This window comes from Monomorium pharaonis, chromosome 11, assembly GCF_013373865.1.
Source record: "Monomorium pharaonis isolate MP-MQ-018 chromosome 11, ASM1337386v2, whole genome shotgun sequence".
NCBI classification, from domain to species: domain Eukaryota; kingdom Metazoa; phylum Arthropoda; class Insecta; order Hymenoptera; family Formicidae; genus Monomorium; species Monomorium pharaonis.
In genome coordinates, this window is record NC_050477.1 from 4,582,241 (window position 1) to 4,596,045 (window position 13,805).

Here is a 13,805-nt window from a genome sequence, read left to right on the forward strand (position 1 = left end):
TATTTTCACCGCGCGCATATTCTCTCTGAACAATGCGCAATGGAGTTTTTGAATAGGAGAAAAAACTAGGGGTGTTCCCTGAACCGAGGAAAGGGGTTTCCGTGTAATCGCGACTGTAAAAGCGGCGGAGGTTTCCTCCTTCCTGTTCTTCCACGGTGAACTGAAATCATAGCATTACGCATCCCTCCGTTCCTGTTTCCTTTCGTTAATTAATGTACACGTTCAGTCACGTACTTGGACCGTGTTAAAATTCATATCATCGAACCCCATTACCGGTATAAGTTTTATCTCGAGACTAATTCCCCGTACGTCACGCGAACTTATATAGGGTGCTCCGAGTTGTTATTTGTGCGCGATTACTCTTACGATTTTCCAAGTGTAATTTTGTCGTAACGAGAATGCCATCCGTTCAATTTCCATCGTGTTTCCCTCGGCCAGTAAACGTGTGCGGAAGGCACACGATTTACGAAATTTGTCTATGTAACAACTGTTGTGGCATATCTGTCTTTCTTTCCCTTATCAACTTTCCTTTTATTTGCGTGTGTCGATTTACAACTGCACGATCGGCAGGATACTTATATCCGTTACAAGAGAATGTCGGGTCTCGAACAGCGGTTTGCACTCTTGCCAACTCGTCGAAGTTTTGATTTTCTGGAAGATAGGGTAAATTGCGTGCGTTCGTGCATCGTAAGCACGATTACGGCAGTAAAGAAAAATATCCCAGACTATATTGTCTCTTATCAGGATTTTTTATGTAATTAAGAGCTGATTTAATTTTGGATATTTCTCAAGTAGAAGCGCGTGATATTTTTATTTCTCGGCACGTGTATGTTTATTTATATACTAATAATTGTGCTAAAAATAATAAAATAATAAAAATAATACAACGTAATTAAGAATATATTTATTGTATACCTTATATTATGATTATTAAATTAATGTATATATAAAATTAGTTGTAAATGCTTTCTTATTGACGTATTACTATGTTTTAAAATGCAGAAAGTACTACAGTTTCCGTGTAGTAATAAAATTAACAATTTGTGATAAATTTAGCAAGGAATTAATGGAAATATTATTTTAATACTGATTTAAATGACGAATTATCGGTTGTAACGTTTTTGACGATAGATTTGAAGCGCTTTACGTATCGGCTTAAATAATATGAAACCCTTTTTCGAAACGAGGTCGTGCCAGCAGAGTTGTTCCGAATCTCTATGCAGTGCAGACTAGTGTCTCGCTTCTCTCCTCTCCCCCTTCACCCCTCTCTAAGTCCTTGATTCAATTAGTCGATCGATTTTTCGAATGACGTCGCTTCATTCCTGGACGCGCGACCCTCCGGGCGCGTTGTGACGTGCATTATTCTGTAATTGTTATATTCAGCAGGGTGTCGAATATCCAACAATGTCCCTCTCTTCCTTCGTTTCCTCCCAACGACGGTGGACGAAGGTCGAGGTCGGGGAGGGACGCAAGGATTTATTCGTGGGGACCGCTGTCTCGAGCCGGCTCCCCCTTTGTTCCTCGCATTCGTACACGCAAGGGAAGAAGAAAAAGGGGGACTTTGCAACCCCGCTGCACTTGCGTGTTGCACTTGCTTCTGCGACTATGTCGCGCAACTACAGGCTCGAAATGGGTGTCGCGCCCTAGTTACACCTGCCGCGTTTGCCGCTTATTGCAGGTACCTGGCGTACAGGGTCGAACTCAGGTAGTCGGGCAAACAAACCGGATAAAGAAGAGAGCAGTGGAATGCTTCGGCGAAATTTTTTGCATTTCTAAACGGACGGTTAGGGGCGAGGTACAATTGACCGGCAGTTTTTCCGAGGTTTTCGTCGAATGCGAAAAGGAAAGAAGGGTAGTTCCGTCCTTACATGGGGCGGAATAAGGTCTACCAATATATATGTAGTACAATGTCCTAGAAACCGTTCCCGGAATAATCCCTTCCAAGAAAAAAGAGTGACGCAGAATATTATACCCGTTTTCAAGGAAATTTTCTCAGAATATTCATAGAGTATTCTTGCTTTCTCTCGCTCGACGAAAAACATTAGTCGGAGTGGCATTTATAATGGCCTTTTATGTTTTCTAAGCCCTTTGGGGATTTCATAGAAAATCACGAAGGCTGGAAAATAATAATTTTCAAGTCTTCCTAAAATGCTCTTTTGCATGAAAAATTGCTCGATTCAAATAAGTATTTTATTAGTGCTAGCAACTACGTTCAAATTTAACTTATTTACACCGAACACATAAATATTATTTGTTTATAGAAAATATTACTCGTATTTGAAATACATATTATTGATATAAAATAGTTGGCAATAAGTAATCTCTTTTTTTTTATCAGTGTACACTTTTAAAATGTTCGGAGATTATCTTTTAGAAGATATTTTCGTGGGGAAGATATCTGTTTACAGGAAGTTTCCTGTATTACATTATCAGGGTGAAATTTTTCGAATGGCTAGGAAATATTTTCAGGATACAGTTTACGGTACGTTGGCTTTACGGACTTGATGACTAATTCGCCAGTGTCAGTATCGGATTGTCTCCACCTGTAACATCAAGGGTCTCACGTCTCGTTTCACCGATTTCCTACGCAATTTCTCGTTCCCATAGAGCGATTCGATCCATGCACCGTTGCCCACCCCAGCTCGTTGGCCGCCCCTGTGTTTTTGTATATCCCGTAGGATATCCCTCGTCACATCCCTCCAGAGTTCTCTTTTCCATTTTTTGTCCGGTCGCGTCGGTTTGCCCCGTCCTCGTACAACATTCAGTCACCGGAACCGCGACATCCTTTCGCGGATCGCCCGCGTTTCTTGCGATCTTTTTTTTTTTCCCTCCCCTTGACGCGCGCGCGCGCACCGTCCATTGAGGTCGAGCGTCACGCACGACAGCGTCGCGAACGACGTGAGGAAAACTCGTAAAACTCCCTGGTTTTTCCCCGCAATCGCTTCAATTAATCTCGCGTCATCCTTGGATGTTGTTATGTGTTCGCGGGTTACTTTAGATTTCGACAAATTGGATTTAAAAAAAAAAAAAAAACGCTACGCGTTAGGATACTTTGCGTTAATTAAACGAGAATGCTTGTTATCGAGTAAGAAATACATCGACGTGGAAAATCGCTGCAGCACATTTCTATCGAGACTCGTGAAATTTTTGCAAGGAGGCTGAAAAAATTTTTGCGGGATGGGCGCCAATGCGCGCGGCGAGGTCGAGCGTCGTCATCGCCGGGAGGGTGGCGTGAGAGGGCGAGAGGGACGTCGGTGAGGGCTGGGAGAGATGTAGGACTGCCGGGGGCTCGGGGGGAAGAGAGCGGGATGCGGAGCCACAAAGATGGCCGCTCGGCGGCGAGAACGCGCATGAGGGGTCGGCTGACTCGGTGAGGGATTCTTAAATGCGGCCGTGTATTAAATCGGCGGGACCGAATCCTTTTTTCTTTCGTTTTTCATTCAAAGACCGAAATAATAATAATAACAACGATAACAATAATAACGATAGTGATCGTTATTATAATTCTGATTAATTTGTGAAGCATACGTAGAAATGCGCTGACGTGTGATAATTACGAGTCGTCCTAGCTAGACCGACTTCAGGTTAATCCCGGGCGTGCGCGAGCGTGCGAATCGGGAGTATCGCGGCCGCTTCTCCTCCGCGAAGCTTCGAAAATGTGGGACACGGCTGTGTGCTCGGCGTGGCGGCGGCCGACAGGGCCCGCGCGGCTCTCCCCCCCCCTCCTCCCCCCCTCCGCGCGTCGCAAAATTCTCCGTTAACTCCGCCGTACCTGGTGGCACGCCGCGGCTAACGGAATGAGCAGTACCTGCGCTGACTGACGGCGCTTCTACACATACACATACACACGCACGCACACTAGCTCACGAGCCAGATATACAGGGTGTACCGGGAAACCCCGTCCGCTCGTCCTCCCGGCCTGCCCGGCTGTATATTCGTCGCCTTCATCATCATCACGCGCCCACAGAGTAGTATCCAGCTAAGCGCAGATAAAGAATGTTCCCTCACGTCTTTTCAACGCTAATTGTCTTCGCAAACAACGCTCGCAGCTATTATTTGACCGAGATTGTGCAGCGAGAAATTATTTAAGTCTCGACTAGGGCTTCCTGCATTCCTAATTCTACGGAATGTTTTCCGATGTTTTTCGATGATCTCACACACACACACACACACACACACATTTGTGTGCACAATCTTCTCGCGAGAAGATTTGTGCGCGACACCTCGTACACGCGTGCATCCGCGTGACGCATGCGGGGCGTGCGTGCGGGCATGTGTGTCTGTGTCTGTCTGTATGTGGGTGTGTGGAGAGGGGTGTGTGTGAGTGTGTGTGAACCGAGGAATGTGAATACGCCGTGTCGTTTCGAGTCGCATCCTGACACTCCCCCATGGTGGGTGGAGGTGTGACAGGGAACAGATATCCAAGCGCGCACTCGTCCTCCTCGAATTATTATTATCGCAGTCCCGCGGGAAGGAAGGGAGATGCGATCCGTGTCAAGTATCCCCGGGTATGATCCACTTGATGCTACAAATGCTTCGAAACATTCTATGATTGGCCAATTTGTAAAATTCTTTGTTCTGATTGGTCACTCAAATGCTTCAAAGCTTTCGCAGCGTCAGGTGAATCGCACCCTTCGTAATGAATAAAGTATTATTAACAAAATAACGATAATACCAAATTGTAATAACCTTAGGGAGGAATTTTTATTGTCAGAGGAAAGAGGGATACTTATTCCGTTAGGAGAATAATCCGGCGACTTGTGAAGAAACGCGATCGAGTCGGCGAAAGAGTCGCTACGGCACTCGTGCGCTATCGCGTAATTGCTAATTAACGATGTAATCGTGCCGCTTACGGCCTTGCGTTTTCCTTGCCCTAATTATTATAGTCGCACGAGATGGAGGAAGGTATCATAAAGACGTTTTGCGCCAGATCTTCAATATATAATCGTTGATAGTGAAATCCCCCATCCCCCCCCCCCCGGCATGTTTTGCACACATGTCGATTTTACATTTCAAATTGCGATAGAGATATATATCTCATTATGTCGGGTGCCGGGCATACGTGAAAGCTCAATGATCTTTGGGCTTGGAAGAGAGCTCAACAAAAATACGTTTTAATCTTCCTCGCCGGGGGAACGCTCTACACCTGCGCGCGGCACCCTTTTCCTCCCTTTCCCTTGTCTCTTCCTTTCGTTTGTCGATTTCGACCTCGATCCTGCCTGTCGAAATTCGGCCAATCGATACAGCAACCCCCTATTTGTAGGACGAATGCGTCACCTCCGGATGCGCGTCCTCGCGCCGCGCGATTTTCTCTTGCCCCTTCCCTCTCGCCACGTCCGCGTTCTTCTCCTCCTCCTTCTCTTACTCCTTATCCTCTTTCCCCGTGTCCCTCTCCCTCGTCGTCTCAGCAAAGTAGCGCGAAGGCGACGAGATCGCAGCTGCGAGTCACGTAAATCGCGACTCGAGGAATCGCCGCGGATGTCGCAATCGCGGTAATATTCGCGCCGGTCTTCCTTCCCGCGCACGCGCAAGGAAAGAACAGCGGAGGGGTGGCGGCGGGCACAGGGACGGGGATGGGCGGGGGAGAGAGAGAGAGAGAGAGAGAGAGAGAGAGGGCGAAAAGAGAAATAAGAGGCGCGTGTTGCACCGTGACGGAATCGCGGCGGCACGAGTGATTTCGCCGACCGGACACGTACATCCTTGAGCAGCTGACTCAGCGGAATGTTCCTCTAATCGATCCGTATCTCTCGCCTTCTTGCGAGCGACAGGAGTAGCCGAGATGAAAAAGGAAAGGACTCGAGTAGAGACAAGTAAAAAAAAAACACTCGCGAGAAGTAAAGAGAAAGAAAGGAGACGTGTTTATTGTGTCGTCGATGCATTTCGGGGCGCGCGAGAGAGAGAAGGGGAGGAGCGGACAAATGTTTACTGTGCACAGGAGCACAACTTCGCCGCGAATTTCTAATGATCGAAATGTTTGAGGCTCGTAAATTTTATTTGGGGGCAATTTATAACTTGATGAGAATAAAAAAGAACGGGAGAAAGGGATGAGGAAGGGCGGAGCGTGATTTCTCGCCACGAACGGAGTAAAGTCAACCGCCGTCAGCCCGTTTTTGCGGAAACGCGCGGTATCCTCGCAAAGTACGCGGAAGAAGAACGCAGGCGCGCGAGACGTAGGAGGAAGAGAGATCGAGAGGGAGAGAGGCGGCTATTTCGCGCCGGGGACGGCCGATCGCGGCCGAAATCGGCCGAAACGCGCAGCGGTATTCACGCGGCGCGCCGGAGCGGCGAGTTGCGTGTAACGACGACGCCCGTTTGTTTGTCGTTGTTCGTTTTGTACCTCGCGCGCGGCGTGACCACTCCGTCGCGCTGATTACGCAACGCGTGGCCATGAGAGCGCCTCGCGCGCTCGCGGGAATGCAGCCGCCGCGCGAGCGCGCGCGCGCGCGCGCGCTCGCCCGTCATATCGCAGGATTGGCGGGATTATCGGTATCTCGCGATGTGTTTACAACAACAAATCGGAACGCGCAGGCTCCGAAAGACTCTCCCGACGGCCGTTCGGCGACTATAATCGTCGAATTCGGTAGTAGTGTTTCAGCCTCCCATCATTCATCGCGATACGAAGTAATTGTAAATGCGCGCCATTGAATTCTCAGCTTATCCGCCTCGCGTGGTGTGTTACATAACATTTCCTTCGGCCGTCTTGTTGCTACACGACGTGTTTTTTTTTTTTTTTTCCACCGTCGACCGGAATGATAGATAGGGTTGCGATGAGCATCTCGACTCTCGAGACTAGTTGAGAATCGCTGATCTAACGCGCGACGTGCAGGTTCCACTATGCGCCCGTGCACGCGCACGCGTGTAGGCGTGCATGGCGCGCCATGACTTGTAGGATGAGCGGTGCAAAGGCGTATGTCTCGTCTAGAAATTAATGTACAGCCAATATTAGGAAGCAAGAACAGTCCATCACGACGGGGCAGCGTTTCATCGTACGACACGCATAACACGGGTGTCGACAATGGGAAATGTGAGATACGAAAGAGGTCGAGAACGTGGGAAGATAGATTCGATAAATAGTTATTACTTGTGATGGATTTAAATACTTGAAAGGATAATCTTATTATTATTATTATTATTATTATTATTATTATTATTGCTACTATTTAATCGAGCTTACGCGGAAAATGAATTAATCATTCAGCAATCGTAAATGCGAGATTGTGTGAGCAATAATATGCGCGATTATAACGCGTTTTTTATTTGCGTCGTTCCAACATGCGAGCTGACGGAATATTTCGCACTTGTGTGTAAAATGTTCCATCAGGAATACATCCCAGAATTAATTTGGAAATATAAATCTTACAAAGTTATAGCAATTTTATTTCAATTAAAATTATATAATATATTTTTCTTGATAATCGCATTCAACATTTGCGATTATAATGTTTGCGCCGGTTTGGATGAAGCAATATCGAATTAATCTCGCGGCGTCATCGAATTCATATACTTTGGGTCTCCTCTTTGCACACGCGCGCGCGCGCCCGAGCCGTAAAAGAAAAAAAAATAGAAGGAAAGAGCAGAATGGAAAAAAAAGAGAGAGAGAGAGAGAGAGAAACCGGCCGGAGTATCGCGCAAGTATCGGAGCGGCTAAGTAAACATGAGAGCAAGAGAGCATCCCGACACTCAATGCCGGTTTTTACCCGCGATGCGCTCTGCCGTTTCGGGGAACGCAGTTGTGTACACTGTCGTCGTGATCTTCATTTTTGCGTCTGCCGGCGACGAGTTCCTTCCTTCTCCCCCTCGTCAGGTATCGCCTCTCCTTCCCATGAAAATCGCGAGACATCGATACTACTCCGACGCGCGTCAACAAGAGAGATAATTACGTTTCGTCGCGAACGAGACAAAACGGCGTAAAGGGCAAAGCGTGATGACTCGTTAAATATTTTGAACATCGTAATTGTCCGGGCGATGCCGACGCTCGTGTGCACTTACCGTTTGTGTAAAATCGAGGCTTGTGTGTAACATTATGCAGGTTTTCGCAAATTCTCCCCCAAAGGGACTTGACCCCCGCGATGCTAGAGTTCGAGCGGAATTTAGTTATGTTAACTTCGACACGGCTCGCGCCCATTGATCGGCGCACAACGGGGAGTTTATTTCTGTCTCTGTATTTCCCTGACAAAGCCAGGTTTCGGATAACACGAAAGTCAATTTGACGCAAGAGTGAACGACGCGGGAATACGTGTAACCCACAGAGAACGAACCCTGGTCTACGTGAATAGTTTTGCCGGCGGCGGTTAGCCTCGGAAATCAGTCCCAAATTACGAAATTAAAACTAACAGAAATCGAAAGACGTGGTACAATACATACATTTATTTTTTCCGACAGGCCATTAAAACTGTTAAACGAAATGTTACAAAAGCATACGTAAGAGAGAGAGAGAGATTGTTGTCTCGACCTATTTAAGCCCCCGGCTCGCACTTGCTTATCGCGCGCGACGCGTTTCTTTCTGAAAATTATCACAGGTGTTTCGGAATTATCGTATCATTAATTCGACATCGAGAATTCCCCGGAGCTTGTCTCCCGGCGCGGCAGGCTTTTGCGATTGGCTGCGTAACCCGATCTCGCCGCGGGCGTTTTTCGCTTTCGCGGGTTAATTGATCGCGGATGCAGTATAATTCGACGCGTTCTCCCGGCAGAGTCGTCAATCGTTAAAGATCGGTTCCTCATTTCTCTCTCTCTCTCTTTCTCTCTCTCTCTCTCTCTCTCTCTCTCGGGCCGCTGCACCGCCTTGCCTCCCTCGCCTCCCCATGGTGTCGGCTGCCATTCACCGCGAAAACCGTACGTACACTCGCGCTCTGGTCACCGACAAGGTCGCACAAGGTCGCGCAACCATCCTGCATCCATGCGCCATATGCAGCGGCGTGCACGCGCGATGCAGGTGGACGATATCGGCACGCGAGTCGACCGCGATCACCGAATGAATGGGAATTTAAAATCGGAAAGTTAAAGTTACAAGAGCAGCGATTCTCAGCTGTGTGCCGTGTTTTAAAGTATTTGTTTCTGATTTATCGAGTAATTCAATTTAATATGTCGAACTCCCCTTTTCCCGTTCTCGTTTCTCGCTTCCAGGAAGGTCCTATCTGTCTCGCACGATGCCATCTACATACGGTGTAGCGTGATTTGCGCGCGAAAGCACCAGCGGGTCCCGGTATCGATCCGAATGCGTAGAAAATGCTATTGATTCCCTCGGCCGACCCGACGACCTCTTCTCTCCATGGCGACGATCCGACTGGAGAGACCGAAGCTTTCCTCCGTCTCTCTTTTGATCATTATTTTCATCCCGCTATATTGCTGTGACACAGATGTATTACGCCAACATGAAAATATACGGCGAATGTATGAAAAAAAATACCTTCATGTCGGTGATGTTATAAAAAACAGGTTTTACCAAAATTAAACGAAAAAATAAAAAATCCGTTAAGAGACAAAATACTCGAAAGAATTACAATATCGTAAAAGTGACATATACAATTATTGAATATTGTACGTGGCAGTAATTAATCAATAGCTTCAGTTTAAAAATATTGGAAGTGAAGAAATGCAAATAATTGCAGATTACATTTTAATGGAAACAGAGGAGAATATTTTCATCTTTATTAGATTTCAATAGATCGTCTCTCACCTCTCATCTAGAGATAAAATGTCACGTACGTGATGACCGCAATTGGAAGGGGTGAGAGGAGAGAATTGCATAAAAGGCACACACGAGCCGAGTGACTCGCCTATTCGTTTTCTGCCTACGCCCTCCAGGGTCACGCGTCCCACGTTCATCCTCCATCCTCGTATTCCTCCTCCTTTCTTCAGAGTCGCTTTTGCGGCTTTGGACGCTCGCAGCACCTGCTTCAATCCTTTTTTCACTTGCCAAAAACATTTCAACGTACTTTAGTACGAAGTTATATTAACTTTTTTCATAACGTACTGCAACAATGGCACAAATAATCAATATATTTTGAACTTTAAAATTAATTTTGCCAGAATAAAGTTGAGATTTGGAGTTGACACTTAAAAATAATTGAATTGAATAAGACACGTCTCCTTCATGTTACTGTTATTCTGCGACAGATCACGAGTAAGACGGGCACGATAATTCTTGGCCGATGAGGAGCAGAGCAGCGCGAGGGCGAGTAGTAGAAGGAGCAGCATCACGAGCAAGAGCGAGCGGCTTCGTCGTCGTAGAGGAAGGTGGTGGTGGTGTGGAGAAACAGAAAAAGAAGAAGGAACGAGGACGAAGTGGCGGCGGCAGCAGTGGCAGTGGTAACGGCGGCAAAGCGGCGACGAACAGCCAGGTCCCCCCATGTTAGCGGACATCAACGGCAACCTGGCGGATCTGAGAAGCGAAGCGATGGCGTCGCAGAGATTTTGTCTGCGCTGGAACAACCACCAGAGCAATTTGCTCTCCGTCTTCGACCAGCTGTTACACGACGAGTCGTTCGTCGATGTCACGCTGGCCGTTGAGGGCCAGTTACTCAGGGCGCATAAGATGGTGCTGTCGGCGTGTAGCCCCTACTTTCAGGTGAGCCTCGCTAACTTTTCGTGCCTGTAATTTACTTAGATAAATGAACATCGAATTGTAGACGACAGTTAATGAATTATAGCCAATAACTGTCGCGCATAATTTATCATTTCGCAATAGAGACAGTATCTCGAATGAACTTTATGATAGATTATAATTGGAATCTATCGACATTGACATATAAGTAATAGTCTTACAGACGTATATTGTACTGTAGAATTGTCACGTGCTATTTGCAATATTTATTTTAAAAAAGGGGATTACAATTTTTGAACCGCTGTGGTAATTTATATTTGATATATTTACAGGCCCTGTTCGTTGGTCATCCCGACAAGCACCCGATAGTCATTCTCAAGGATGTTCCATATGTGGACATGCGCAGTCTCCTGGACTTTATGTACCGCGGTGAAGTGAGCGTCGATCAAGATCGATTGACCGCTTTCCTGCGGGTCGCCGAGTCCCTGAGGATAAAGGGCCTGACCGAGGTGAACGAGGACAAATGTGATTTGCCAAGCATCACGTCCTCGCTGCTGAACAGCAATCAGAACGCGGTGGCGCCGCCGCCGCCCAGTCTCCATCGGATCAACCAAATCGGTTCGCATCATCATCATCATGTCGCGCAGAAGAGGTTCCATCATATGTCCAGCCATCCGTTGCTTGGCTCGGCGCTGACGGCGCCCAAGAGGAAACGTGGCAGACCCAGGAAGTTAAGCGGTTCGTCGGACACGCCGATTGGCGAAGTCGGCGGTCAAGAGCTGCAGTCCTGCTCTGGTGCCGATCTAGTCCAGGGCTCGCCCGAGATGATGGAAATGAAGATGGGATTGGACTTTCAGAGCGAAGTTAGCGGCAACGGCAACGTGAGAAGCGCCGGTGCCTCTTCCAACAATAACAATTCTGCGACGGCCGCCAGTAATCCCGCCGCCACGGCCTCCTCGGGATCATCGTCGGCGAGGAGAGACGAGCCTACGGAAAACGGTACCGATACACCGGAGCCACCAGTCACGCGGGTCAAACGAGAACCGGAACCGACGCCCAGCACCTCGGCGCAAGGTATGAAGCGAGCGAAACGCGATAATGCGCGATATAACTGTTGAACTGAAATTTGAGAACCGGGGGCTGATTGTTTCGTCGTTATTATTGATTCTAGCCTCGGATGAGACATTCGCGCGGCCGCACAGTAGGCAAGGGAGTGAGGGTTTTAAGCAAGGTAAGAGACCTTTTTAGCTTACTTGACTTCAATGACAGAGAAGCCTTGCATTGCTAATACAATCCCTGATACAGCGCAAACGATAAATTTCACGCGAATTTTACAGTGGTTTACCTGAGCATCCCTCAGATACCGTAGCGTATCTTACCAAACGGAGAGCTGCACGCGTTTTTTAAATCGTATACAATTAGATAATTAATTACATAATTATTCATGCACAATTTTTATCGTGAAATGTGCCAATATAAATGTAATGTGTACCTAGTTAACATTAACTCCTTCAGATTTGACTGTTCTTTTACACGTAAATTTGTAATCATTTTATTAGCTTTTGTGTCCATTAAAATTTAGGATTTATATAATAGATCTGTTGGAGTTAATTTTTTGTTTAATCCTCAAACGAGCGCAACGTTGCGATAAGAAAAATGTCTTGTCATTCTTGTAAATCTAATTTCCTGATTTTGAAGATGCATTCTTGAAAATTATACAAGGTAAGTCACAAGCACTAAAACGCAACGTGCGCCTGAGGGTTAACCATAGTCGTTTCAGTCGCATAAGTTTATGAATGCGAAAGATAAAATTCGCGAATCTCTAATTCGTGGAACGACGCCCCACCAGATGTCTTAGCATGGTGTGAAATGTGATTCCCATAACGCGGAGAAGAATGTTATCTTGGCTCGTTGTGCATCTTGTCGTTTCTAAATCTCATAGTTGAAAAAAAATAAAAGAACGAAACTATACAATGTCTGCTCGTTTTTAATAAGTTTGTAATAATTGCGAAGTTAAAATAAATATTCAAATCGAGCGCATTAAAAACTTGGATAACGCCGAGCTGCGATCCCCGTCGAATATTCTTCTCCGTGCGAACCCGAAAGACGGGGGAAAGAAAGAATCCGCTTTTGTGCCGTCCGAATGCTTATTCGTTTCTTGTGAACGCGCCCCCGAGGAGCAAGCAAGCAAGCAAGCGAGCAAACGAACCTTGCTCGGCATTACGGACGACGCTGTAGACTCTCTACGTGAGAACGACTCTTACGGCTCTCTCGCACGATTCGTCGAGGTCGATCGACGACGTCTGAGAATCTCAGAATCGGGAGACCCGATCCCCGGTTGGGCTCTCCCCCGATCGAATACTTTATACTTTGTAACAGACTTCGCGTCACATTTCGCGCACCGCGCGCGGATCTACCGTCTCTAATCGCGCGCGCGCGTCGTCGTCGCCGCGGACGACGACGCTTTATCCTCATGTGCTGCTAATGAATTTGAACTTTTCAGACTTTTCTTGTGGGCTGCCTTGCCAAGCTGGCTCGGCCAGTCGATGTCGTGCTCCTGTAAGCGCGCGCTCCTTCCGACTTTTTTTTTTTTTAATCTCTTTTTTAGGAGCTAGCCAGGACTCGTGACCCTCGCGAATCAGTTTCGGAAAGAAAAACCGCGATCCCGTTTAATCGCGGCGCGCTGACCAGAGTTGGCTGCGCTTCGAAATCTCTCGCGCTTATTCTCTGAACCATTTTCGAAACAAAACGCACACGAAAGGACAAAAGAAAGAGGTAGAATAAAAATTCCGACGCGAGAGAAAAATCCGCGTCCGGAGCAAACGTGAAAAGGAAAAGAAATTAGAGCAATTTCCCGACGAGATAAAAACGTAAACGGCAGTAAAGATTATTTCCCTTTCCGAGGGCAAGCGCGAAGCGGTGCGTTTGTTGAAGCACGTGGGATGTCGAGGCATCGATCGATACGCGCGTGTGTGGCGCGTTCAAGTCGCGAGATTAAAATCGAGACAAAGAAAGGAATATAAGAGAATATAGTAAGAGAAAATCGAAAACGCGCCCATAAAAAGTGAGAGAATGAAGACGCATGTATGTGTGTGTGAGTGTGTGTGAGAAAGAGAGAGCAAGATAAACGGAAAGCTGTCGTTTAATCTTTAATCGAGAGTTCGCGTCCAAGGTGTTGTCGCTATGACACCCCACGAAAGAACAGAAAACCTGGAAAGGGAAAGGATTTCTCCCCTCTGTGCGAACGTTTGCGAAATTA

General features: G+C 47.0%; 1 protein-coding gene across 6 annotated transcripts in view; it reads left to right on the forward strand.

Annotated features, from left to right (window-relative positions):
• LOC105835189 (protein tramtrack, alpha isoform) overlaps nt 1-13,805 on the forward strand; it is a 45,754-nt gene that overhangs the window by 5,987 nt on the left and 25,962 nt on the right. For all 6 annotated transcript variants that reach the window (XM_036293881.1, XM_036293883.1, XM_036293884.1 and 3 more), the window contains exons 2-4: nt 10,120-10,570; nt 10,879-11,620; nt 11,718-11,777. In XM_036293881.1, the coding sequence (XP_036149774.1) occupies nt 10,352-10,570; nt 10,879-11,620; nt 11,718-11,777 (1,021 nt within the window). In that variant the 5' untranslated portion in view covers nt 10,120-10,351. The remainder of the gene's footprint in view (nt 1-10,119; nt 10,571-10,878; nt 11,621-11,717; nt 11,778-13,805) is intronic.